Source organism: Melozone crissalis, unplaced genomic scaffold (assembly GCF_028551555.1).
Source record: "Melozone crissalis strain CALT ecotype California unplaced genomic scaffold, PUWL_Pcris_2 ptg000023l_1, whole genome shotgun sequence".
Classification (NCBI taxonomy): domain Eukaryota; kingdom Metazoa; phylum Chordata; class Aves; order Passeriformes; family Passerellidae; genus Melozone; species Melozone crissalis.
The window spans coordinates 25,924,733-25,950,158 of NW_026535801.1; the positions used below are offsets into that span (position 1 = coordinate 25,924,733).

General features: G+C 61.6%; 3 protein-coding genes across 3 annotated transcripts; 2 read left to right on the plus strand and 1 right to left on the minus strand.

The window, feature by feature from the left end:
• The first annotated feature begins 781 nt into the window (after positions 1-781).
• Positions 782-7,169, plus strand: CRYBA2 (crystallin beta A2). The gene is made up of 5 exons (XM_054278280.1): positions 782-811; positions 4,841-5,007; positions 5,419-5,560; positions 6,582-6,724; positions 7,022-7,169. Exons 2-5 carry the CDS (start codon positions 4,847-4,849, stop codon positions 7,167-7,169), a joined length of 594 nt encoding a protein of 197 aa, XP_054134255.1. The 5' UTR covers positions 782-811; positions 4,841-4,846.
• A 3,485-nt stretch (positions 7,170-10,654) lies between these two features.
• On the plus strand, positions 10,655-15,899 carry FEV (FEV transcription factor, ETS family member). The gene is made up of 4 exons (XM_054278395.1): positions 10,655-10,685; positions 10,862-11,050; positions 12,571-12,645; positions 15,359-15,899. Exons 1-4 carry the CDS (start codon positions 10,655-10,657, stop codon positions 15,868-15,870), a joined length of 807 nt encoding a protein of 268 aa, XP_054134370.1. The 3' UTR covers positions 15,871-15,899.
• A 7,150-nt stretch (positions 15,900-23,049) lies between these two features.
• On the minus strand, positions 23,050-25,010 carry CDK5R2 (cyclin dependent kinase 5 regulatory subunit 2). The gene has a single exon (XM_054278008.1). The coding sequence runs from the start codon at positions 24,895-24,897 to the stop codon at positions 23,935-23,937; it is 963 nt and encodes a 320-aa protein (XP_054133983.1). The 5' UTR covers positions 24,898-25,010; the 3' UTR covers positions 23,050-23,934.
• Between the last annotated feature and the right edge of the window lie 416 nt (positions 25,011-25,426).

Sequence of the window (25,426 nt, forward strand, 5' to 3'; positions counted from 1 at the left end):
GGTATCCCTGGTTCTGAGGCTGCCAGGGGCTGCCAGCCTTAATCTTGCACTCTGCACCTCCATGGCAGCACCCTAGCTGCCATAGGGAAAGCTGGCATCTGGGAAGCTGTGCTCACCCCTGGTGTCCCTCCACAACGACACGGTGCACTGAAGGACGTGCACCAGCAGCTGTGACCAGGCCAGGCTGGGAGTGGGCTGGGATGTGCTCCCCTGTCCCGATCACTGCAGCCCTGGGACTGGTCTGCACTGGGCACTCTGTGAGGACCAGCAAGCTACTCCAGGACACTGAAGCTATGGGGTGCCCTGCAGGTGCCAGGCTGAGGCACCTGTGGTAACGAGCAGGAGGTCACAGTGGCTGGCAGCAGCAGGATCCCTTCCAGGTCAGGATCTGGAGCAGAGGAGCTCCAGATCCTGCCTCCCCTGCCCCAGTGCCTGGCATCTCTGACTGGGTAAGGTATGACAGAGGGGACACCTCAGGCTGAAAGGGACATGCCACCCTGGGTTCCCTTCTGGTTCTGTGCTGCTGTCAGTTCCCCAGCAGGGCTGAGCTCAGCTGGGCTCAGCCTTTGCCAGCTGCTCACACCCAGGCTGTAATCCACAGGCAGGAGGTAAGCAGCTGGCGGAGCCTCCCTGACCTTCAGGTGGGATTAGTCCCCATGGGAACAGTGGGGAGCAGGCAGGTGAGGCCACAGCTCCCCTGGCAGCTCGTGGGGACTGAGCACACCCCATGTGGGGACAGCCAGGCTCGGGTGGTGAATGGGTGGCACGGGGTGAACCTGTGTCCCTGGGAGCATCCTTGTCTTGGAGGGCTGCTGCAGGTGCAGCCCAGAGCTGTGGGTGCCACAGGCAGGGTGGGCAGCCACAGCCCCACAAGGAGGGGTGAGCAGCGTACCTGGGGTGGTGCCAGGGGCACGGAACAGCTGGCAGCCCACGGTGTGCGTGTGCACCTGCGTGGGAGCTAATCCCTGCAACATCTGCCAGGCTCTGGCTGTCCCAGGGGCTCCTGGCTGCAGGGGTGGCACGGCTGCGTGTGCAGGGGACACGTGCCTGTGGGGCAGCTGGCAAGTGCCAGGGCTCCCTGTGCGGGGCAGTGCCTGTCAGGAGGCTCCTGTGGCGGATGTGTGCTGTACACCTATGGCTCATGTGGCCAGCAAAGCCTCTGCAAGGGACAAGTGGCACTGGGGACCCCAGCAACCCTCTTGGCTCTGGGATTCAGGATCCAGCAGGTGGAAGAAGGGGTTTTGGCTGGGATTGACCAGTCCTGGTGTGGCCATGTTCAGAGCAGCCCTGAAGCACAGGTGACTGGAGAGAGAAGGAGAGTGATTATCGAGCAGAATGATTTCCCACAGAAATGAGGCTAGGGGAGAAAGCAGAGGAAAAAGGAAGCAATGGGGCTGTGTGGGGGCAATGACACACCACCCCTGATCTAATCAGCCAGACCCTGCAAATAAAAGCCACCTGTTTTGGCCCTGACAGCAGGAAGCCATCCCTAGAACAAACAGAGCACCAGGCAACTGGAAGAAAGACAAACAGGGGCCGGCACCAGCTCCATCTGCTCCTGTAGGGCCCAGCCCCCAGACCTCCAGCCCCCTGGAGTGCTGGTCCAGCCCCCAGCCAGGCTGGGGAGAAGGGGAGAGCAGCTAGAGGTCCCGCAGGGTGTGACCAGGGCCCAGCCCACGGTGCCAGACAGGTGGACCACACACAGCTGTGCTGCCTTGGTCAGCCGGCCCGGAGATTCATTGATGTTAGATTCCTAACATCGATGGGTACAGCTGTGTGTTGCCACAGACAGGGCACCAGCCTCAGGGTTCTGGGCAGCCCCTGCCTCACCTCTCCTGTGGCTGCCCTTCAGCCTGCTCTGCTCCCCTGCTGTGCACAGGGTACAGCCCCATGGTCTGGGCTTGGCAGGGAGCACTTGGGTGCCCTCGTGCTCCCACCGTGCCCCTGGGCTGCCGCGCTGTGCCCAGTGGCACTGAGAAACATGATCTGTTTTGCTAGTGCAGGGAACAAGCTGAGCTGGGAGCTAGAGGGGCCCTTATTAAATTAGCCTATGCAGGAGGCCCTGGGCGAGCGCTGAGCAGCTCCCACAGCCAGCATGAGCAGCTGCCCTTGAGCAGAGTCACTCCTGCCCCCGCAGCAGCCTCTCTCTGCCCCTGTCCCAGCTGGGCAGGGGTGGCTGGGGGCTTGCAGTGACCCAGCCAGGCAATGCTGGCAGGGGACAGAGAGCACCCGGCCCAGGGAGGACAGGCTGCATCAGCGCTCTGGGATGCAGCCAGGGACGGCTCCTTGTGAGTGACCCCACTGATGCTGTGCCCTGCTGTGGCTGTGTCTCCCACGTGGCTGCCCTGCATGTACCGAGCAGGAGGTGAAGCACATCCCAGTGGGTACAACGTGCTGAGGAACAAGGGAGGGGCACTGTCTGCATCTGGATTTCTCCTCTGCACCTTCCAGTGCTTTTATCTAATTGTTGCATGGGGATGGCTGAGTGGCTGGCTTGCTCCTCGTGGCACAGCCCCAGTGCCCCACAGATGCTGTAGCACACCATACACTGCCCCACACAGGCACATCCCACGTATTCTGTGGTGCCTCACGTCCTGGGGCTCTGTAATACACCCCACAGTGCCCTGCCCCTCAGAGTCCCCAGCTGCCCTCATCCTCAAGCACCCCAAACTAACCAGTGCCCCACAGCTCTGTTCTCACTGCCCAGGCAAGGCATGGCAGCACTGTGGGGAGACCCTGCAGTGCACTAGCTCTGCATCTTGCCTCACCTTTGCCAAGGTGATGGCTTCCCTAAATCCTGCCCAGACCTGTCTCCCAGCAGTTTGAGAGATGTCCCCAGGCCACCAGGCTGCACCAGAGTGCTCTTCCTTCTCCAGGGAGCATCCCTATCCTTCCCTCCACCTTCTGCTTCCCCAGACAGCTCCAAGAGCATCTCCCCCTCCCTGCTAGGAGCACTTCAGGCCACGCAAGCTGAGGGTCGCCTCCCCAGCGCCTCTCCCCTGCCAAGGGCCACTGATGTCCCTGAGCTGAGCGCGCTCCAAGCGCTGCCAGGCTGCACCCTCTGCTGGGACCCGCAGGCATCGGCGCGGATTCGCACCGAGCCTCGGGCCACCGAGCAGTGGGGAGGTCACGAAGGGGACCCCCGAGTCACCCCTCAGTCCCCGATTCTTTTTGATGCTAGGCGTACTAACACCACCCCCAGCTGCTCACACTGCATTCTCCATAACCGACAATGGTCTCTTGTGATGCTGAGCCCATGCCCAGGACCCCCAGAAGCGCTGGAGTTTTCCTGGGAAGGTTTGTGGTGCTGTGGTCCAGCCCTTGCCCAGTGGCCAGCGTGGCACCTGCCCAGCTGAAGATGGGGAGTGCCCAGCCTCAAGAGCACACAGGGATGCTGCAAGAAACAGCTGCCTAGACACCCAGGATTTCACAGCTCAACAGGGCCCTCTTCCTCCTTTCCAGCCTGTGCTGGCCTCGTCCATCCCAGCTCCTGCTAGGAGCCACTGGGGATAGCTGCATGGTTGGTGCAGCTCCAGGCAGGGCTGGTCCTGCCCAGGTGAAGGGCACAGCTCTGTCCCGAAGCTGGTCCCCTCCCACTGTGCACAGTGTCTCTTGCCACAGTGGGAGGGGAGTGGGAGCACAGGGAGCTCTTTCTCAAGCCAGTGGAAATGCTCAGGGCATTAAAAACTTTTAACTGGGGTCCATCAGCACCCATTCTGCAGCCAGCACAGGAATCCCTGCAGGGCCTGGCTGGAAAAGGAGCCCATGGTGGCAGAGTCCCACCTGGAGGGGCAGAAGCAGCCCCAGATAAGGCCTGTGTTCCAGCGTGAGGACATGAGTGCCCCTCAGCTCCCAGAAGGTAAATCCCCACTTCACCCTGGCACCTCCTTCCCACCAGCCTCACCCCTGGCAGAGGCTGCGGGTGCCCTGGGAAAGGCTGGCTCCCTAATCCCTGGGCCAAGCGGGGACATTGTGCGGGGGCAGAAAGGAAAGCGGCGCGTCAGGCCCTTTGCTCATTGTGCCCTGAGCCCCTGCGCAAACACAGCCCAGCACTTTCATTGTCAGCCCGGCCGGCCGCGGGGGGGCCGCTCTCGCCACACTGCCTAAGTGGAATGGACAGCCGGAGTCTGGGCTGGCCGAGCAGCCGTGCCCCGTCCCCTGGCTGCTGACACAGCGCCCTGGCCGCCGCTCCAGCGGCGCTCCAGCGCCCGCTATAAAGGGCCACAGGAGAAGCCGGCGCCGGCACCGCCACCTCCGCCTCTGTGCCCTGCCCTCCGACCAAGTAAGTACCAGGCTGTGAGCCCCAGACCCCCGTGCACAGGCGCTGCCCCACAGCAAGCCCCCAGCCGGCCAAGGCTCACCCTGGGGAAGGGCAAGCGGCGGGGCTCTGTGTGCCACAGGAGCAGGAGGGACCCCGGCAGGAGGGATGGAGGAGCCGGGCTGCTCTGCCCCGGGGCTACAGCCGCATCTGAGCTGCGGTCACCGCCGCCTCCCAGCAGTGGGTACAGTGCCACCGCACCCAGACAGCTCCCGGAGCCACGGCAGGGAGCTTGGGAGGGGAAAAACTGAGGCAGTCCTGGGTACATCACATGGAGAGATGGGGCACTGCAAATTCCCCCAGCAACCTGGGGCTCACCGGACAGTGATCCCCCAGCAGGGAAGGAAAGGGAATGGGAAATGTCCCCGTGCCAGCCTGGGAGGGCAAGGGGCCAGTGGCATGGGGTGTGTGAGGGCAGCACCACCGGCATGCCAGGCTCAGCAGCAGGCAGGAGGGTGGCTGGGGGCTGGTGGGGGGCACCGGCCCTGGGGTGATCCGTGGGGCTCTGCCAGCAGCCGAGAGACCCGTATGACCAGCAGTGAAGCCATGGACACCCTGGGGCAGTACAAGATCACGGTGTGGGAGGAGGAGAACTTCCAGGGCAAGCGCTGCGAGTTCCTCATGGAGTGCCCCAGCATCATGGAGCGCGGCTTCCGCAAGATCCGCTCCATCAAGGTGGAGTCTGGCCCGTAAGTGCCCCGCCGACCCCGCGGCCCCTTGGCACACCCCGCACCAGCAAACCCACTGCTCCCAGGGAAAATTGGGAGCTGCTAGGGAGCCAGAGCTCCCAAATTCTTCCTCAGCTATGACACAGCCTCATCGTGCGACCTCCCTGCTTGTGCTCCTTGTGTTTTCCCATCTGCTAGTCAGGGAGACCTTACCAAGGCAAGGCGTAGGATGGAGGCAACGATGTGGCTCTGGGGAGAGGGGTCCCACTTTCAAAAGGGACATTTGCTGCTAGCAAGAACCCCAACATCTGTGACAGACCCATAACCTGCCAGGATGTCTCTGTCCCCTGCCCAGGAAGGAGAAGCTGACCCCTGACTGATCCTGGGGACTGTGTCACACATCTCTGAGGGCTTTCCTCCTCTTCCTTCCAGCTGGGTAGGCTTCGAGTACCCTGAGTACCAGGGACAGCAGTTTATCCTGGAGAAGGGTGACTATCCCCGGTGGGAGGCCTGGAGCGGGAACAGTGGCTACCGGACCGAGCACCTCCTCTCCTTCCGGCCTGTCAAATGCGCAGTGAGTTACTGGGACACCACACGGGGAGGGCTCAGGGCAGGCAGAGCTTCCTCCAGGTAACCCAGCATGGAGACAATGAGGGACAGGCTGGAGGATGACTTACATGGGCCATGGGATGGAGGGGTGAGGTGTTCACAGAGGTACATGTGAAGTGGAGGAGTAGCTGTACACACAGCTCTCATCTCCCTGCAAAGATCCTGGGATGCTTTCTAGGTCTAAAATTTAGCCTGAAGCACAATTCCAGCTCTTTGTGCTTTGGAGAGCCACCTGCCAGGCTGGGGTCCCTAGGCCTTGTCCCCCAGCCCTGATTCCCGGGGCTGGGATGAGCAGGGAGGAGCTGCTGGGACCGCAGGGATGCTCGGAGCGCGGGCCCTGGGGCGTGCCCAGGCAGCCGCGGCTCTATCGCTCCATCTGCAGAGACACCGCTGCTCGCAGCAGCGGCACGTCTGCGCCTCCGAGCGGGGGGTCCCCCCCCAACTTTTAATAATCACCAGGCAGATATGTTCAGGCTTTAATAAAGGGGATGCGATAAGATCACTCCTTGCTGGCAGGACTGCTCCTCGGTGCAGATAGATGCATGTGGGGGCTGGGCACGGGGGACAGTGCTGCATCACTCAGTGTCCCAGCCATTAACCCCACCGTGCCCAGCACCCAGAAAGGCCCCACAGAGCTGAGGGGACCTCTCTCAGCATCCTGCCTCGCCCTGAACCCTCCTGCAGCCTTGGGGGGTGTGGTGATGCCGAGGGCAGAAGTCCGTGTGGGTCCAGAGGTTGTAGCCACTAACTCTCACTGACAGCTGTGCACTGGGACCACAGGGACATGAGAGCAGCATCCTTAGGGCAGTTCTGGGGTGTCCCAGTGAGGGGGTGCCAGGTTGAAGGACATCCCCATGCATTGCACCAAAGCTGCTCACAATCCCAGGCCTCTCAAAGTGCCTTGGTGTGTGTCACACTGATGCCACATCCCTACCCCTCGGCAAGCCAACCCATTCCTGCTGACCTCCAGCTCTGTCTCTCTGCAGAACCACAATGACAGCAAAGTCATCCTCTACGAGGCTGAGAACTTCCAGGGTCACAAGTTTGAGCTGAGTGACGACTATCCCTCGCTGCAGGCCATGGGCTGGGGCAACAAGGAGGTGGCATCCATCAAAGTGAACGCCGGAGCGTGAGTGCAGCCAGCGGGGCAGGGGCTGGGGGTGCCAAGAACAGAGGCTCAGAAGCACCTCCTTGCATAAAACACCTCCATAAACCCCACAATGTGGAAGGGGGACCCCCTCAGAAAAGGGATGCATTCCTGCTACTTTTTCCTTGAAAATACAAGCCATTGAGTATTTTCTGTCCCTCTCCTCCCAGGGCAAGCAGAGGGATGGGATGGGATGGGATGGGATGGGATTGGATGGGATGGGATGGGATGGGAAGGGATGATTTGGCTTGGGGCTCTGAGCCAAGGCTCTGCCTGCAGGTGGGTGGCATACCAGTACCCAGGATACAGGGGCTACCAGTACGTGCTGGAGCGGGACAGACAGAACGGCGAGTTCAAGAAGTACAATGAATACAGCAGCCAGGCCCACACCAACCAGATCCAATCCATCCGCCGCGTCCAGCACTGAACTGGGGCAGGGCTGTGTGCCCTGCAGCCTCCAGGCTGCTGTGCAATAGACCTCTATCCGGTAGCAAATAAAGGCATTTGTCAAAAAAAGAGTGCTCCTGCCTCTGCTCTGCTCCTCAGGGGCTGCCATGCTGGGAGGACTGTGGTGGCAACCTGGAAGGTTTCCCCTTCCCCAGGCAGCTTTGGGCTCGTGGCCAGCTCCACCCTGGGCTGAGCTCTCTGCACCCACCTCTCATCCATGCACAGTTCCACTGCTGTGGTGCTCTGGCTGGGAAAATGGGAACTTGCTGGGCAAAGAGAGCACTGGATGTGGGAGAAGGCACCAAGAGGGTTGTGCCCCAGGAAGAGGCATCCATCAGGTTTGTACCCTGGGATGTCCTCCCAGCATCAATGCCAGGGAAATTGGTTGCTACAAAGTCTGCCAACTCAAGGTCCCCTTCCTCTGCACCGCTCTGGAAGAGAGAAGGGGGTCCCTGCCTGCTGTGGACCTGGGAAGGAGGAAGAACATAGGGGCCATCTGGGGCAGGACGGGACTCTGCCAACACATGGGGCAGCCACGGCTGTGTCAGGCTTGGGGGCACTGGCACAGAGGGGCTGGGCAGGAGGTGCAGGTGGCTGTGCAGGGGAAGGAGGCCTGGGATAGTGTTCCACAGGTGGTAGGGGCCTGGCTTGATGCTCGCAGGTGTGTGTGTCCCCCTCCTCCAGCCTTGCCACGCCAGCATATCCGTGCCAGTATCCGGCTCCGGGACACCGGGAGCCCCACCCAGCCTCCTCCTCCTCCTCCAGCACCCTTTCCCAGCCTCCTCCTTTTCCATCTGGCTCTGAACCTTCCTGGAGTGTGGGCCACCCATCCCAAGGTGCTCCCTGCACCCAGCACATTGTTTCCTCCTCCTCTCTTCCTCCTTGCCTCCTCTCCTGCTCTGGCACCCCAAAGCTCTCCTGGGGCACAGGCTTTTGGTCCCAAGGTGCTCCCCACATCCAGGACATGGATGCATGATGGAACAGTTCTGAGTGCCTCAGATTCCTGGGCTCCCTGATGCCCACCCTGCTAAAAACATGCTTGGCCCTGAGAAAGGGAGTGTCCCAGAAAGCTGCTGGAACACTGGGTTGGGGGGCAGTCTGTGCACAGCCCTTACCCAGCAGCGTGCAGAGACCCCAGCCCGGGTGTGTGTGTCAGCCTGTGCATTGGTGTGTAATGGGTGTGGGTGTGCGTGTGTGAGAGAGAGAGAGAGCTGCACTCAGCTGAGCACACACACGTTTCCCTGCATGCCCCCTCTCCCCTCCACCCCATTGTTGCTGTGCAGAAGACCCAGCCCCTGTGTATCCCCATCCCACACGGCATCCCGGCTGCATAGTGCCCCCCAGCCCGCGCCTGTCTCCTGTGTCCCCAGAGGCCCCACCCCGGCCGCACGGCCTCTCCCCCAGCACAAACACATTCCGGCACACCTGGCCAGGCGCAGCCAGCCCAGGGCCACGTCAGCTCGGCTCCGCTCCACACCGCCGGCTCACAGGTGAAGCTTTCCCGGGCACTGCACACAGCGCTGTGATGGGGGGGCAGGGGTGGGCTGTGGGGGGCATTGCAAAGTCGTGGGTCCTTATTGCTCCACCTGGGGTGGGAGGAGAGCACTGGAGTGGGGGGCGGGGGGCAGACTCCTTCTTGCAACTGGAGGGACCTGCAGCTGCTTCCAGCTGGGTGTTCCAATGCCCGGGCTGCATCCCCAGTAGCCCCACAGACCTGGAACCTCATCTCCTAGATCCCCCTCAGACCCACAGCCCAGTCCCTGTTCCCCCATGGACATGGGCCCCTATTTCCTGGATTTCTCACATACCCTGCCTTCCTCATCCTCTGGGTCTGCCCCAGCTCCCCCATGACCCTGGGGTCACATCACTCAGGTGTCCAGAGCTCCACATGGACACAGGGCTTGCCAGCTTTTAGGATCTGACATTCCCTGTCCTTCTGCACACCTCTGACCCCAGATCACTCAAAGACCCCAGTCCCCTCATATCCCACTTTAAGCCCTCCACCCACTGGCTTTCCCAGGGACCCAGGAGTCTCCATCCCCAGAGCCCTCCAAAGCACCTCCTTCTCCAGCTCCTGCAGCCCTAAACCCATTTCTGGCCTGATCCCTACTGCACCCCCTGCCCGCTCTGGGCTGTCCCTCAGCCCAGGCCCCCCTCCATGCCCTCCACTCTGCAGTTTGCTGTAGGAGTGTCATGGTCTCCCCTTGGGCTGCCAGAAGAGGACAGGTGGTGGGTCAGGCACACCCCCACCTCACCCCGCTGTCTCCGGGGCTTGTTTTCTGTTGCCTGCGGTTTGTTTCAGTGACTCAGGCAGCGAAAGCAAGTCTGGGAGGCTGCGGAGCCACTGCGGGGAGAGCTGCACCTTGGGGGCTGGGCAGGAGAGGGATGCAGGGAGCAGCCAGGGCTGGTGGGCTGTACAGAGCTGGACACCCCCTGAGAGGTTCAGGGGAGATCAGGAGACAAGCTGGGGGAAGAGAAGCTTTTTAAGGGCTGTTACCTCCAAACAGGATTGCTGGGGAATTGCTGGGGAATACCATGGTCTCTGCTCATGTCTCCCCTTGCCAACATCTGCTCTTTGTCCATGATGGAGATGGGCAGCAGAGGTGGAGCACCTGGAGCAGAGGTGGAGCTTGGTAACCAAGAGACCCCCTGTTTCCTAAAGACTTTGGACACCCCCTGCCAAGAGGAGACACCAGCTCTGTTGGGCTGTGCCCCCTGATTGAGCATTGCTCCCCTTGGGCTGCAGCTTCTTATGCCGGGCAGGCACTGTAAATAAAAACTGCGAGTCTGGCATGGCTGTATCCTGATTTCCATTAGGTCCGTATCTTGTAATGATCACTTTCCAAAAAGGCAGCTAAATCCAGCATGAGAGCTCATCCTTTTGCCAGACATCAGTGAAACACTGCAGAAGAAGTTGTGAGCTTGGCTGTACAGTGTTGGACTCACGGAAGAGAACTGGTGACAGCTGCTGGCACACTGCCTGGCTGCCTCAAGCTGTGGGATCCTGTGGGGGGTCCACTCCTGGCCTGGGGGACAGAGACTGACAGCACCCCACAAGTGCATATAACAGCTGGGGCCATGGGTGACAGGGAAAAACCTGGCCAAATGTGTCTTTTTGGAGCTGGTATCACATTTCTCTGTCATAAGTTTCTCCATTAAATGTCCTCCTGTCTTCAGAATGTACCCAGCTCTGCTCAGGACAAGCAGATGAAGAAGGGGCCATCCTGGTTTGTGTGGGTGTTGGGGATTACCCAGCGTCCATGGATCCTAATAAAGATGTGCAGCAGGTTGGGACAGGGCTGGGTGCTGTGGGATGATCACAAGCTTAGCTGTCCCTGGGGCAGGGACTGTTCAGGAGAGCACAGAGGGACCACGGAGGTGGCAGAGCTGTGGGATGACCTGGTGCCACCAACTGCTGGAGACACACTTACCCACCCCAAACTCTGGGCACTGCAAAGGAACCCCATGACCATTGTCCTGGAGGTGGAGGGCCCTGGTGAGGACACACCTGGCCCACCCCAGGGCTCTGTGAACTGCAAGGAGCCCCCAGGACCGTGCTGATGATGCTGGAGCTGGGGAAGGGGCAGGCACGGACCCCCAGGGCCAGCAGCAGGGCGGTTCGGAGGGCAAGGACGGTGGGGCAGTGCCGGAGCTGCTGCCGGTGCCGTGCAGCGAGGAGCGGGCTGCGGGCCGGTCGGGAGCGGGTTCTGGGGCGCTGCGGGCCGATCGGGAGCGGGCTCCGGGGCGGTACCGGTAGCGGCCGATCGGGAGCGGGCTCCGAGGCTGTGCCGGTACCGGCCGATCGGGAGCGGGCTCCGAGGCTGTGCCGGTACCGGCCGATCGGGTGCGGGCTCCGGGGCGGTACCGGTAGCGGCCGATCGGGAGCGGGCTCCGAGGCTGTGCCGCTGCCGATCGGCGGCTCGGGAGGCGAGGTGCTGGTGGGAGGCCGGGCCCGGGCGGTCTCCAGGCAGTGGCCGGGCCCGCTCCCAGCTGGGATGTTAGCGCCGTGTTTGCGAAGAGTTAAGGAGGCGGAAGAGGCAGGAAGCGGCCCGAACCGCTCTCCATAGAAACCCGCGGCCGTGATTAAAGTCTGATGCGGGCCCGATAGCGGGGGGAGGGGGGGGGGGCAGCGCCCGCTTTAATTACAGCGGAGGAAATTGCTGGAGCCGGGGCCCCAGCCCCTGCGAGTTGCCTGGAAACTCCCCCTTCCCCCGCCTCCCCCGGCCCCTGCCCGTCCCCTGCCCGTCCCGCTGCCATTTATTCGCCATCAGCTGCTCCCTGATAAAGTGGAATAATAATAATAATAATAGGGGCAGGAATATTAAAACATGCAGCCCGCGGGCCGCCCCCACAGCTGCCATGAGACACGGCACCGGAGCGGTGCCACTGCTGCTCAACATGTACCTGCCAGGTACGGGCGGATCCCTCGGCCGCTGCCCCACCGCAGCGCCGTGCCCCGCACAGCGCCCAGCCCCTGCCCACCCTGTCCCGCTGAGGCCCTGGGGCTCTCCTCTGCCCCGTCTCCTTCCAGCGCCCACCCTGTTATCCCCTCTCCCTCTGTCCATTCTCTCTTCCTGCCTTCCAGCACCACAACCATCCCTTCTTCCTTTCAGCTGCCCTCACAGCTTGCCACATCCGCACACTCATCTTCCCATCCTTCATCCACCCACCGTCACCCTCCTTCCATCTCTTCGTCCACCTTTCTTTTCTTCCAACCCATCTTTCCATCCACCCACCCACCCTTCCCCTGTGCTTCCATCCATTCTTCCACCCCACCCACTTGTCCCTGCATCCCCCTTTCCATCCCTGGTACCAGCCAACCCCTCCATCCACCCAACGTCCCTTCCATCAGCCTGTTTTTCCATCATCTTATCCATTACCTGCCCTTCCATCCATCGATCTCTCGCACTTTCTTTCCTCCACCTACCCACTCACCATCGTCTCTTCCGTCCTTCCATCCATTCACCCATTTCCTTCCTTCTATCCATCTGTCCGTTTATCTCTCCTTTCCACAGCAGTCCACTCCCCAAATGCCGACAGACATCCTCGCTGCCACCCGCCGCTCCTGTCACCCATCCTGCCACCCACCCGCCTCCTCTCCCTCTCCCCCTGCCCCACACCTCTCTCCCTCACTCCCTTTCTCCTCCATACCCCAGCCCACGGGATCGTCTATTCCTATTTAAAAGCTTCCCCGGCTGGGTCGGAAATCGGATTTCCTTTTTCCTGGACGCGTTTCCTGGCTTCGCCGCAGCGGCGGGGCAGGCAAGGGGGAGCGGCCGGGGGCTGCGGGGACGCTGCCCGCGGGTGGGCGCTGGGCTGTCGCGGTCCCGCCTGGTTCCAGCCCTCTCTCCACGCCACCCGCGTTCCCTTTTTCCCCCCAGATCCAGTCGGGGAAACTTTGTTCAAAGACGGGAAGAGCCAGGCGTGGGGGTCTCTCAGCCCCGGCGTGCAGAAAGGTAAGAGCACCGCTGCCCCTTCCCCTGGACAGGCCCCGCTCCCCTCGGCCGGCACGGAGCGGGGACCCCGGGGCACCCGCATTCTCTCCCGCCAGCAGCCAGCGGAGCCCCTTTGCCGTCCTTTGCCGGGCACTGTCCTTGCAGGACACGGCCACACGGAGCCCCCGTTCCCTGCTGCTGCCAGCGCCTCCGGCTCGGAGCATCCGCCGCCAGTTCCCGCGGGGACAGCGGCCAGCCCCGACGGTCGGGAGCTCCCGTCCGAGGCATCAGAGAGGAGCGGGGAATGCATCCCCCCGAGCCCCGCAGCGGGGAGAGTGCGGGGTCCCAACTCCGGTCTGCCGGGAGCTCCGGGACATCCGACGGGAGGGAGCTGCCAGCCATCTCGGGAGCGGGGCGGGCTGATCCAGGCTCGGGAGATCCGCTCCTGCGAGTGCAGAGGAGAGTTGGGACATCATTCGTGAGGGAGCTGCCACTGAAGTGCTGGAGCTCGGGAGTGATGTGTCCCCGGGAACCGGAGGCATCCATCTGGAACAACCCGAGCAGGGGTCACGGGCATCGGCCAGCGCTGGCCAAGGAGCAGCCTGGAGCTGCCAGTGCCGGCCAGGGAGCAGCCTGGAGCTCCCAGTGCTGACCAGGGAGCAGCCTGGAGCTCCCAAGGATAACCAGGGAACAGCCTGGAGCTCCCAGTGCTGATCAGGGAACAGCCTGGAGCTGCCAGTGCTGACCAGGGAGCAGCCTGGAGCTCCCAGTGCTGATCAGGGAACAGCCTGGAGCTGCCAGTGCTGACCAGGGAGCAACCTGGAGCTGCCAGTGCTGACCAGGGAGCAGCTGGAGCTCCCAGCGCTGACCAAGGAGCAGCCTGGAGCCTTTTTGGGAGCGCAGCAGCACTGGGGGTCGTGGGGCCAGCATTGTGGTGTTTGGGCCGTGTAGCTTGCCTGTTTGCTAGGAGGCAGGGACCAGGGACTCCCCTGAGCAGGAAAAATGGAGCCCCGGTTTAGTGGTGGGAGGGGGAGAAAAGATGGACCTGGGGGAGCCCTTGTGCTTCTGCACTGCAGACTCTGCCCAGCCATACTCTAAACACTGTGCTGCAGTGAGAGGGATCTTTTTGGACGCCTGGATATTTCCTTAGGGAGCTCTCAGGTGCATTATCATGTGCTGCACCGTGCAGCAGGCAGGACTGAGCCTCACCATTCCACCCAGATCCACCCCCCAAGACCTCCCTGACCTCCTTGCATGGGGTGGAACACCCACGGGTGGGAGATAGCTGGAGGCCAGGGTGGGGCTGTGATGGTGGAGAAGGGGCAAGGGCTGCAGATGCACCCTAGGGAGGAGAGATCCCCTGCCTTGGTCCCAGGATGGGGAATTAGGAAATACAACACCTTGGAAAGACCTGGGCTCAGCTGCCTGGGTCAGGATGTCTGAGTGGGTTTTGGTGGAATGGGAATCAATGGGGAATGGCTGTTCCCTGCTTCTTCTAGAGCAAGATACAGGGAGAACAAGATAAAATAGGTGGGTCTACAACAAGAACAAGATTTTTTTTGCTGGGAAATGTAGCAGAGCTGTAGGACTTCTTGTTGCTGAGGTCATGGGTCCTAAATCTCCGTATAGGATCCAAGCACCTTTACACAAAATCATGTTAGAAGAGCACAGGGATAACTGCAGAGGCACATCCTCTGCTTTGGAGAGAGACTGTGCTGCAAGGAGTGGCATCAGGAGCAGGGATGTGCAGGGGATGTGCAGGGAATGCTGCTCAGAGGAGGCAGTGGGGTGCCTAGGGAAGTGCAGGGCTGCTCTGCAGGGTGGCCGGGTCCCAGCAGTCGGATTCTCTTTGCACAAAGGTCCAGATTCCCTCTCCTCTCATGACCTCTGGCCAGACCCGAAGGAGCACGTCCTTGTGTTTCACCATGGGTGTGTCGAGTGTGCCAGGCTCCAGCGTGTGCACAGCCTGGCACAGGGGCACCACGGGCACCCACCAAGGAAACTCCTTGGTGCAAGCTGCAGGTGCAATGGCCATGGCTCAGGGAGGACACTTTTCCTCCAGAAATGAGGAACATCATTGATGCCTAATTCAAAGCCACAGTAGGTCACGCTCTGTCCCCATCTCTCCCTCCCCTACACCTATCTGTGTCTCTCTGTGGTGTAGTTCAGATGAGTGTTCCTCCCTGACTTGAGTTGACCATGGAGATATCTGTGCAGGGCACAGTGTCCCTAGAGCAGGGGATGTGAGAACAGCCCAGTTTCCAGCAGACATGGCAGTGGGGAATGCTTGTGTTGGGATGGATCTGGGTTCTGCCAAGATAGGTCCTTCTTGGGGCTGCTGATAAAAGAACAAGGCCATGTCCTCCCAAAAACAAACAAGCAGGTGTTCATCCTCAGTGGTGCATGAATGTGGGCGGGATGGATGGGGAGACTGGATCTCAGAGTCCCACTGCAACCTGTGTTGACCTTTGAGCACTCCTACTCCATCTCAAGATGCAGAGGCATCTTCTTCTCATATCTGGGGGTGTAGGATGGGGTTGGGATGTTGAAAAGGAGACATAACCTTGTTACCACCTTATGTGTCTCTAAAGCAGGGAAGATGCAATGAGGTGCAGCCAGAACCTGGGTGTGGGAGAGGGCGACTAACAGTGGGTCAAGGGGATTGGGGCACATCCTGTCCCTCACCCTGTGCTCTGGGAAGGAGCTTTAACCTCTCTGGGGCCCGGCCTTGCAGGCAGCGGGCAGATCCAGCTGTGGCAGTTCCTGCTGGAGCTGCTTTCGGACCGGGCCAACCTGAACTGCATCGCCTGGGAAGGCACCAACGGGGAGTTCAAGCTGATCGACCCCGACGAGGTGGCGCGGCGCTGGGGCGAGCGCAAGAGCAAGCCCAACATGAATTACGACAAGCTGAGCCGCGCGCTGCGCTACTACTACGACAAGAACATCATGACCAAGGTGCACGGCAAGCGCTACGCCTACAAGTTTGACTTCCACGGGTTGGCCCAGGTGTGCCAGCCGGCCACCCCCGACCACGCCCTCTACAAATTCCAGGGCAACCTGGCACCGCTGCCCTTCTCGGGCATCTCCAAACTCAACCTCATGACATCGGGAGTGACGCCGGCCGGCTTCTCCTACTGGGCTGGCTCCAGCCCGTCCCTGTACCCGGGGCACGGGCTCCAGCCCTCAGCCTCGTTCAGCGCCATGGCAGCCTCCCACCTCAACAACATGAACAACCATTACCATTAGGGGCTCGGCTGTGCCGCCTGGATGCTCCATGGCCCTGGCAGCGTGGGGCTGCGGATTTGGGAAGCTCAGCAGGGAGGGGTGGGGGATGGGATTGTGCCCTGCTCTCACTTGGCCCCTTTTATGTTTGATGTGGTGTGGGGGATGGGGGGTGCTCGCAGGAAAGTTGGGTTTGTTCTCTGATGTGGGTGGCTGGAGGAGGGAAGCCATCTAAATTTAAGATGAGGAAGTATCCATGATCCTGGGAATGGATGTGGATACCTAAAGCAGGGTGTGAATGGAAGCAAAAACCATGGGCTCCTCTCCTGGCAGGGCCATTGCCCCACCTTTCCTTTGTACCATGCTGTCCATGCCATGAATGTCCCTAGCTCTGCCTCCAGCCTCTGCCTGCCCTCCAGGAGCTGGAGCCCCAGGGCAGCTGTGTCCATGAATGAGGGTCCCACTGAGCAGGGACAAGGAAAGGGAACCTTCCTTGACCACTTGGTCCCCTCACCTTTGTCTCCAAAGGCTTTGTTTCCTCCAGCCCTCCTATACCTGCTTCCTAAAGGTGACTTCCTTCGGACCTCAGGAGAAGCCTTGGTCTGGAGAGCAGATGCTTTCTGTGGGTTCACTCAGATCCAGGCAGGGCTCTGGGGTTGGAGGTGTCAGGGACAAGTGTGGGGCTCCCCCTCAGGGCAAGACCAGAGCCTGGAGGCAGCATAGCCTGGTCTCTGCAGCTCTGCCCTCTCCCCAGTGCCCAAGGATTACACTACGGACAGTCCCTGACACCCTGCACATGAGCCAGTGTCCTGCTCATCACTTCCTAGATAAATGTTCCAGTTTTACTCCAGCTTTAGCCTCTCCCATGCAGGGCTTGGTGGGACACCCTCCATAAGTGGGAACATCCCCAGGGACAAGGCAGTGTGGGTGGTGGAGCAGAAGAAGGGATGACAGCAGGCCTGGGAGCCCCAGGCACCAAGGGGCAGTCCTGGATCTCTCCCCTGGGTTCAAGGAGCTGCCCCCATCCTCTGGAGCAGGACTTTGGCCCAGTGGATGCACAAGAGCTGGGCACGCTGAGCTCCGCACTGGCTGGGGTGGGGTTGGTGTTCAATAAAACAGAGAGGTGCTGTCACCTGTGTCCTCTCCTGTCTGAAGGGAGCTGGGGAGAGGGGGAACCACTCAGCAAATCCTCTCCCATTTGAGCCAGAACACCTTCAGGGCTGGGGTGGGAAGGATGTGGCCATTGTCTGCATCATCTTTTCTCCAGGCGTCACCTCTAGTTCTTACAATCCCCAGGAGAGAGGACAGAGCTGGAAACCTCTGGGTTACCTGAGATTCCCCTTCAGGAAAGCCACACATGCTGTTCTCAGGCTCCCAGGATTGCAACAGGGATCAAACCAGCTGTGCAAGGGGATTCATGCAGCTCCCCAGCCCATGGAAGGAGTGACCAGCCCCCACCTCCTCTCCCTTCATTCCCCAGACCCCAGCAGTTCCCACATCTAGGGGCTCCATGCTGCCCCTCCTGCATCCCTCCAGGGTCTGGTCACTCACAGCCTTGGTGGCATCTGCTCCAATGCATCCTTACTGCCCTAATCAGCTTAAGGGAGTGGGATCTGATGTCAGTGTGTCCTCTGGGGAAGGCTCAGGCTGTGAACTGGGGGGGCTGATGCAGAGAATCCATGAGAGCAAAAGGAGTTGCAGGCACTGGGCAGGGGGCTGTCCCTGCCTCCAGGGTTTCCGGGTGTTACACAGACTGTTCCCAGGCACGGCAGGAGGTGAAGTGAGGGGGAAAAGGAGGAGTTACCCCCACACAACCAGCGCCGAGGCAGGCTGGAGACATCCCCTGCCCGCAAGTTTCACTTAGCAACGGCAAAATGGGGGAAATGGCCACAACGGCTCCCTCAGAGACGGGGCAGAGGCTGTGTCCTCGCCGGGGGAGCTGCTCGGGGTTTAGGTAACTGCGTGACGCAGGGCAGGACGCGGATTAAGGGATGTGGGTCACTAGGAGCGGCTCCCTTCCCCCTTCCCGTCCCTCTGCCGCGGCTGCACCGGGGAAGCCCAGGTGAGTCCGGCCCGACCTTGCAGCCCGGATCTCCGATGATTGGAGGCGGGACACGTTGGGAAAGGGGGGACTTACCTGTTCGGGAGAAGGAGGGCGGCCGCACACACCCGGAGCAACAGGCTGAGCTGCTCCGCTCTGCTCCGAGCCCAGCTGGCACCGTCCCAGCGCTCTGTCCCCTGGGTGCCACGCCAGAAGCCGGACACCAGCCCTGCTCTCCCGGGGACGGCAGCCGGGAAGGAGGCGGAGCGGGGACACCCATGCCGGGCTGCACCAGCGACGCTCTTGCCTGCCTGAGGATGTAGCCGCCGTCACCACGGCAACGCGGGATGCTCCCATTCCCCAGGCCCCACTGGGAGCCGCCTCCCCTCACATGTTGAGCTTATCGGGGGGCTGAACAGAGCACCAGCTTCACCCAACCCAGCCTCCCTCCTCCTCAAAACCCTGTCTGACCCAATCCACCAGCAGTGCTGCTTTCTGCAGGTTTCCTCAGTCACCAAAACCACAGGCTCGGAGCAGACTGCAGCAAAATCCTGCCAATGGGCAAGCAGGGCCGAGCCCAGCACAGCTCCCCCTGGAACATCATCCCTGGCCCTGGGCAGGGGTGCCCAGCCCGGGGGACAGAGGGGCAGCACCGTGTGTGGCTGTGGGGTGCACCAGCTGGTGGGGAGCCCATTTTGTGTGGCTGAGAGCTGCACTCAGTGCACCCGTGGGCTTCCAGCCTACCTGAGGGGAGTCCTTGGGTGCCCTGTGTGGGGTGAGATGGGGAACACTGTCCCAAAGGGCTTCAGCCTGTGCTGGGAGGACTGAGGGAGCAGAGCACATGGCCCAGCAGCTTCCTCTGCTGCCCTGTGGTCAAAGGAAGAAGGATTTTTTTTTCTTCCTACTGAAAAAACAAAACCAACAAAGTATCTTTGTGTCTGGCTTTGCTCAGCTGGCAAGAGAGCTGCCCTGACCTCAGCCTCTTGCCAGCACAACAGGGGGACCTCTCCAACTCCTCCAAAATCTTCCAGCCACCCCATAATGTACCAGAGGGGGAATGGATTAGTCCTTCTCCTCTTTTAGTGAAGTCATGTTGCCACAGTCTTCATTCCTCATGCTGGGAAGAGCCTTTGCAGCACAGCCAGGCCATGTCTGCCCTGGGGGACACAGCCTGCCTCCCTGCCCACTCCTGCACCCTCTCCAGCTACTCCCACCTCCTTCCTTCTCTCCTCATCCCAGCTGCACTGGCTCCTCAGCCCCCCACACCCGAGCTGCTGACTCACATCCTCTCTCCAGACACCACCTTCTCTTGGCCTGGCTCCCTGCAAAGTGCTTCGTGACTGTGTGGCTCAGCCAGAGCCTGCAGGTTCAGGCAGCCTGGCTCCAAACCCCCTGTGAAGTCCCTCCAAGAGAGCAACAGGGATGCTTCCAGAAGATTCTCTTTCCCTTGGCAGTGTGCTGAGGGCTGTAGTGCCCCCATAAACCCAAACCTTTTCTGTGCTGCCACCTCCTCTCTGGTGCCCATCAGGGGTGGCCAGGGAGAGTGTCCTGGTGCTGCTGCTGCCCAACTGTACACTGAGACCTTGGTGTGGGCTTTGCTGAGGGCAGGAGGGCTGGATTAATGCACTAATGCCAGATTATGCTCTAATGCAGGCCTTCTGATGAGGGAGCAGTCCCTGTTCCAGCCAGGGGACACTCATGCCCTGGGGCAGACTCCCCACATCTGCCCTGGGTCACAGCTGGGCTCTGCCTGGCTGTCCCCTAAGGAGCCAAGTCCTCAGAAGTGACAAAGGACAGTGAGACAGGCAGGGGACACAGCACAGGGAAGCCTCCTTGCTCAGCTCTCAGTGGGCTGGAGGTAATGACCCAGCCCATGCAGCCCTGGCCTTCTGCTCTGCCAGGCTCTGTGGCAGCAGGATCAACCATCCCAGCAGGACTCCAAGGCAGCCAGTTCCCCTTCCTCACCTGCCCAGCCTCCTGGCACCGAGCTGTTCCCAGTCTGTGCCCTCATTCCCAAACACATCAGCCAGGCACTGCCTCAGGCCGTGCTTTAGCTATAGCGGGAACCAAACTGCTGCCACCCCACCTTCCTCAGTCCCATGCCTGCCACTGGGCCACACAGGCAGAGCTCTTGCAGCCTTCCACCCAACCTGGATGTGACTTCCATCAGATGAGACCCTGTGGCAGCACCCTGCCCCTCCCTGAGCACAAGTATCTCATCAGCCAATGTAGTCTGGGACCCCCTGTCTCTCTCTGCCCTTGCTGCCATCTCCCTGGGCCATTCTGCCCCCAGGCCCCGTGAGCAGCTGTGACTGAAGTGCCACAGAGCAGGAGGTGACCAGAGCCCTGCCCCCATGAGCCATCCCCATTTCAACAGGGCAGCAACAGCCAAAGCTGCAGTGGAGCCAGGGCTCCAGGGGCTGCCACAGAGGCAAAGAGAGACCTCCCACTCCCATCTGCCTCGAGGAACATCATCCAGCATCCCTGCAGGGAAATGAGGAAAGGCTTTGCAGGAAGCTGGGCCAAGGCAGGTCCTTCAGCAGCCAAGCAGGTGCTGGGTCTGCATCATCCACAGCGTTTTCCTCCCATGGAGCATCTCCAAGTCATTCTGGGGGAGGATGACAACTCTTAATAGCTAAACCACGGCTTCCCTGCTGTTTGTGTGACATGGAAGAGGCATGGCTTGCCAGGCTGGCTGCTCCAGCTGCCTGTCACCCTCCCTGCCCCAGTGCTATGGCCAGCCCATGGAATTTGCTCCACAGACAGAGCACCCAGGCAAGCAAAGTCCCACAGAGCTTTTTCCATGACTCTGGGCAGAAACTCCCTTTTTCACATGTGACTATTCATCCTTGGGACCCACTGCCAGCCAGGGTGCATCCAAGAGCCCCGTGCACCTTTGGGAAGGAAGATAAGGGTGCTCTGGCCTGAGCAGAGACCTCCCTGGGGCAGGAGGAGCTGAACCACTGTGGGCTGCAGTGCCCATCTCTGCTGCTGCACTGTGGAGCAGATGGGGCACCCACTGTGAGGCATGGAAAGGAGATGTGCTGCTGCTGGAGCAATTTCAAACGAGGAAAGCCCTGGGATCCCTCATCTGGATCCCTGCAGTGACTGATCACTGATTTGGCCCTGTTGCTCTGCCTCCAAGTCCCAAACCCGATGTGAATCCCCCCACCCCTGCAACCCCAGGCACTGCTGGGCCCTGTGGCTGGCAGCACTGGGGGCTGCCCAGCCCCTCCTGGGAGGGTCTCAGCCCCTCACTGCTCCTCAGGGAGCGCTGCAGGGATCACAAGTTTGGACACGAGCTCTCTCCATTCCCCTTGCTGCTGTCCAGCAGCTGGCTCCTGTGTCCAGACCATCAACCATGCAGCAGCAAATCACCGTTTTAAAGAGGGGAAAACCAAGCTCCCAAGCCTGAGATTCCCACCCTCAGTACCCAGCCATTTTGTGTTCTCTCCTTTGCCTTGGGGGGAGCAGAAATCTCCCAGACAAGGTAAGATTAGTGCTACTCCTGCCTTGCTCCCCGCAGCAGCTCAACAAGGTCCTCTGGGATAGGGAAAACCAGACATGTCTGCCTCCCTCCCTCCCCCCAGCAAGGCTCTGGCTGAGCCAATGATGCATATTTAAATGCATGGGAGCATCTAAGCTCCTCTCTCATTCCTTGACATTTCCAGAGACTCCAAGCTGTCTTCAATTACCAGTCTGCAATTAGCCCTTCCTAAATCCCCCAGTGAGGCCTAGGACTCTTAATCAATGAAACACAAGGGAGGAGGGGAAGGACATGGCCTCACTGCAGCTGGAAGCAACTTGAAAGGCTGGGGCTTGAGGCTGGAATAACCCTGTGAGTGTCTCTAAGGAGATCTGTATGGTGGGAAAATCCTCCAGTGCTGGGAGGCTGCTCAGCTCCGGGAGGAGACTCCATAAAGCCCTACAGCTGGGAACAGAAATCACATGTTTGTGGACAAACACCACAGCTCAAGGTGGAAATAGCTGGTACCAATGGCTCAGGTGTTACCCTGTGATGCAGACTACCTTGCTGTATTCACCTCACTGTGCCTCAGTTTCCCTCTCTGCAAAACGCTGGTATGGGAGAGTCAGGGCTCTCCCAGCAGCCCCATAGGAGCTGTAAGGCCCCAATCACACCAGTTGAAGCCAAAGTTACCTTTCCCATGACAAGGTGTGGGTATGGCCAAAGTTGGGGTGGGTTGGGAATGCCTTGTGGCCCACAAGGTCACCTGAATGTCACTCTAAAGGCACAGAGAGGAGCACCCCTGAGGAGAGGGAGGGCAGGAGCAGCGTGGGTCTCATTGGGTTCACACAGCCACAGAAAAGCCCCGCACAGCGCCCTGCCAGGTCAGCCCCGTCACAGGGACATCTGTGCTGTCTTCCTGGCAGCACAGCTTTGCCTGAATGAGCCAGATTGGGCCTAATTAGCAGCTCTGCTGATGCACACAAAGGTAGAGGGAATCCAGCTTACCCTCCATGACCTGCAGAGCCAGCACAGCCCTTCCCAGCACAGGGGAGCCCAAATGCCTGGCTCAGAGGGGCTGGGAAGCCCTGGATGCAGACCCCAGCCAGAGAGCATGTGCAGCAGCCTCTGCTAAAGCAGTCCTGGAAAATTCAGCACCCTGAAGCGTAGCAACCAGTTTTATAAAAGGCAAAGCTTTCCCGTGCTCCACCCCTCTCCCTGGAGGTCCGCAGAAGCACAGGGCTGGTAACAGGGATAGCAGCACAGCTCCCACAGCCTGCTGCTGCCAGGAAAAGGGAGCCCAGCCCTGCAGAGCAGAGGTAGGGAGGAGTGAGGTGAGGGAGGGCATGGCTTCAGGAAAAAGAAAATTAAATTTAAAAAAAAAGGAGGTGACATAAACTGTGGCATCCTGTTTAAATTCAGAGTGGCAGACAGGTATCAGGAATTTCCATCTGGAATGGAGGAGGCCAGGAGAGCTCACAAGGGTCCAGGAGACACTCAGACCAGAACTGGCCTTGGGCACAAAGAGGGGTGAAAATTTGACCCCCAACTCACACCAGGGAGTAAAACCCCTTTGGGAACCAGGGCCCCCCATCCCTCTCAGGGAGGAGTGGGTCATGACCAGGAGCTTGGGGTGTTACCCCAATTGCCCTTGCGCCCCACAGCCCAGCAAGTCCAGGAGCCACCGCCAGGCCCATCCAGGCCACCTCTTTATTCTCCAGTGAAGCAAAGCAAGAGGAGAGGAGACCCCCCCCCCCCCTCCCATAGCAGGCCCCTCCGTTTGGGCACCCTAGGCCTCCTGTGGCACAGACCCCTCTCCCCGCAGCAAGCCAAGGACGGGGAGGCATCACCCCCTGTTTCGGGGGGCACACGGGGGGGATTTGCCCCAGGGGAGGGGCGTGGGCGCCCCCCCTCCACCAGCGGCTCGAACAAAGGGGTTTGCGGGCGGCTCCCGCGGGGTGAGGGGCAGCGTCGCCCATGCTGGGGGAGGGGGCCCATTCACCACACGTGGGCGGGGGAGGGGGGAAGGCATCGCCCATAGAACCCCCCCAGCCGTGCCCGCAATCCCCGCCTTTGTCTGCTCAGGCGCGGCAGCTCCAGCACCACGGACAGCGCCGGGAGCGCTGCGGAGGCGCGCGGCGGCCCTGCCCGCGCCCGGGACCCGTTCGCATGCACCCTCCACACCCCAAAATCCCCCCCGAGCCCTCCTGCCCCCGGCCCCCACATCCATTTTTTCACCCCTTTTTTCTAGAGAAAGCGCATCCGGGAGCCTCCGCTCCTCCGCAGCCTCCCCCTCCCGCCCTTGGCCGAGCAGGGAGGGGCAGCGCTCCCCCTCCCCGGTCTTCGCCGCCGCCTCGGGGCTCCGGAGCGCAGCCCCCGGCTGGGGTCGGAGGCGGGGGAGGAGGGCAGCCGGGTCCGGAGCGGGGAGGGTCCAAGCAGCATCTCCGTGGAACTGACGGCCGGGGAAGGGGGAAGGCGAGGAGGATGCGGGGGCAGGGGGGGGAATCCGACAGTCCTTCGCCTCCCCCGCCCCTCGGTGCGCGGCCCCTTCCGCCCCCGGCGCCGGAGGCCTGGTACCTCCCTAACGGTCCAGGCTGATCGTCCAGTGCTTGGACCCGTCTCCGCCCTCGCCCTCGCTCTTGAGGTCCTGGAAGAGTTGCGTGAAGTAGTGCGGGTCCGCGTTGATTCGCAGCATCTTGGCGCTGAGGCGCTGGATGATGCCCAGGCAGCGCTCCCAGAAGCGCCCCTTGTCTCCCTCCACCAGGAAGGGCTTGAGCGGGTAGGAGATCTCGTTGCCCATGTAGGAGTAGGCGAGATAGAGGCAGGTGAGGAAGGCGGCCTGCAGCTCGGCCTGGGTGCCGATGTCTTCGCCCCGCAGCGCTTCCCGGCACAGCAGGTAGACGAACACCAGGTTGGCCGGGGTGATGAAGCCCTGGTCCTGCCAGCCCTGCAGCAGCAGCGAGCGGTCCACGCTGCGAAACCACGAGATGAGTTCTCCGGGGCTCAGCTCCTTCAGGCGGTAGCAGCGGCGGCACACGAAGTCCCCCAGGCAGCGCAGCAGCTCTCCGGTGGACGCCTGCACCACCACGCGGCGCGGGGATCCCGGGGGGCGGCTGCCGGCCGGCGGCGGGGGAGGCGGCGGCTTTCCCCCGCCGGAGCCCGGGTGCAGCTCCTGCGGCGCCGAGGGCACCGTGGGCACCGGCACGGCCAGCGGGCCCTGCTTGGCACCGTCGGCCGGCCCCACCACCGACTTGCGCAAGTTCTCGCGGTTGCGCTGCACCACCAGCGGGTCGGGCTGGCCCGGGGGCCCCCCCGGGGCCCCGCCGCCGGGCTTCGGCGTCACCTTCTTGGTGCTCTTCTTCTTCTTGGCCGAGGCGGCCACTAGCCGCTTCCAGGTGAGCGCCGAGATGAGCACGCCGGGGCGCTTCAGCCGGCTCTCGCCCTTGCCCGGCACCCTTCCCGGCGCCTTCTCGGCCAGCAGCCCCCCGCCGCCGCCGCCCTTGCCCGAGGAGGCGGCGGGGGAGAGGGAGAGCACCGTGCCCATGCTAACGCCGAGCGGGACGGGCGTGCGGGGGCCGGGGCGCCGGCACCGCCCATATGAGGCCGGGAGCTGCGGGGGAGGCGGCCCGCACCGGGGCCGCGGTGCCCGAGGATGCTCCGCCGCGCCCGCTCTGGGCTCCGCGCCCGCCGCTGCAGCCAGCCGCGGCCCCGCCGCTCCCCGCCTCCCCGCCCGCAGCCAATCGCCGCCGCACGGGGCCCCGGTGCGCCCGCCCCTCGACGGTGGGCGGCGGGGGAGGAGGAGAACGCGGCGCGGCTTCGCCCGGCGGCCGCCGCCCCGGCGTGACCTTCACCGGTGGGGGCTCGTTCGATGCGGCCGCCAGGGCGGACGGGCTGGGACCTACGAGGCTGTCACAGACCCCCGGCCCTTTGTCTGGGGGACGTGGGGGGAGCCCAGAGGACAGAGGGTGCGGGAAGGGTCTGGGGAGGGCTGATGAACTCGGCTGTTCGGCCAAGTCCTGCTCTGCTTTCTTACCTACAAAGGGGAGGGATGAACCTTCCCAGACCAGCAGAGC

Coding starts and splice junctions, on each gene's coding strand:
- CRYBA2 (XM_054278280.1), top strand. CDS start 4,847: ATGACCAGCAGTGAAGCCATGGACACCCTGGGGCAGTACAAGATCACG. Junction 5,561..6,581: donor TCCGGCCTGTCAAATGCGCA/GTGAGTTACTGG, acceptor GTCTCTCTGCAG/AACCACAATGACAGCAAAGT. Junction 6,725..7,021: donor ATCAAAGTGAACGCCGGAGC/GTGAGTGCAGCC, acceptor CTCTGCCTGCAG/GTGGGTGGCATACCAGTACC.
- FEV (XM_054278395.1), top strand. CDS start 10,655: ATGACCATTGTCCTGGAGGTGGAGGGCCCTG. Junction 10,686..10,861: donor CCTGGAGGTGGAGGGCCCTG/GTGAGGACACAC, acceptor GGTGCCGTGCAG/CGAGGAGCGGGCTGCGGGCC. Junction 12,646..15,358: donor CAGCCCCGGCGTGCAGAAAG/GTAAGAGCACCG, acceptor CCGGCCTTGCAG/GCAGCGGGCAGATCCAGCTG.
- CDK5R2 (XM_054278008.1), bottom strand. CDS start 24,897: ATGGGCACGGTGCTCTCCCTCTCCCCCGCCGCCTCCTCGGGCAAGGGC.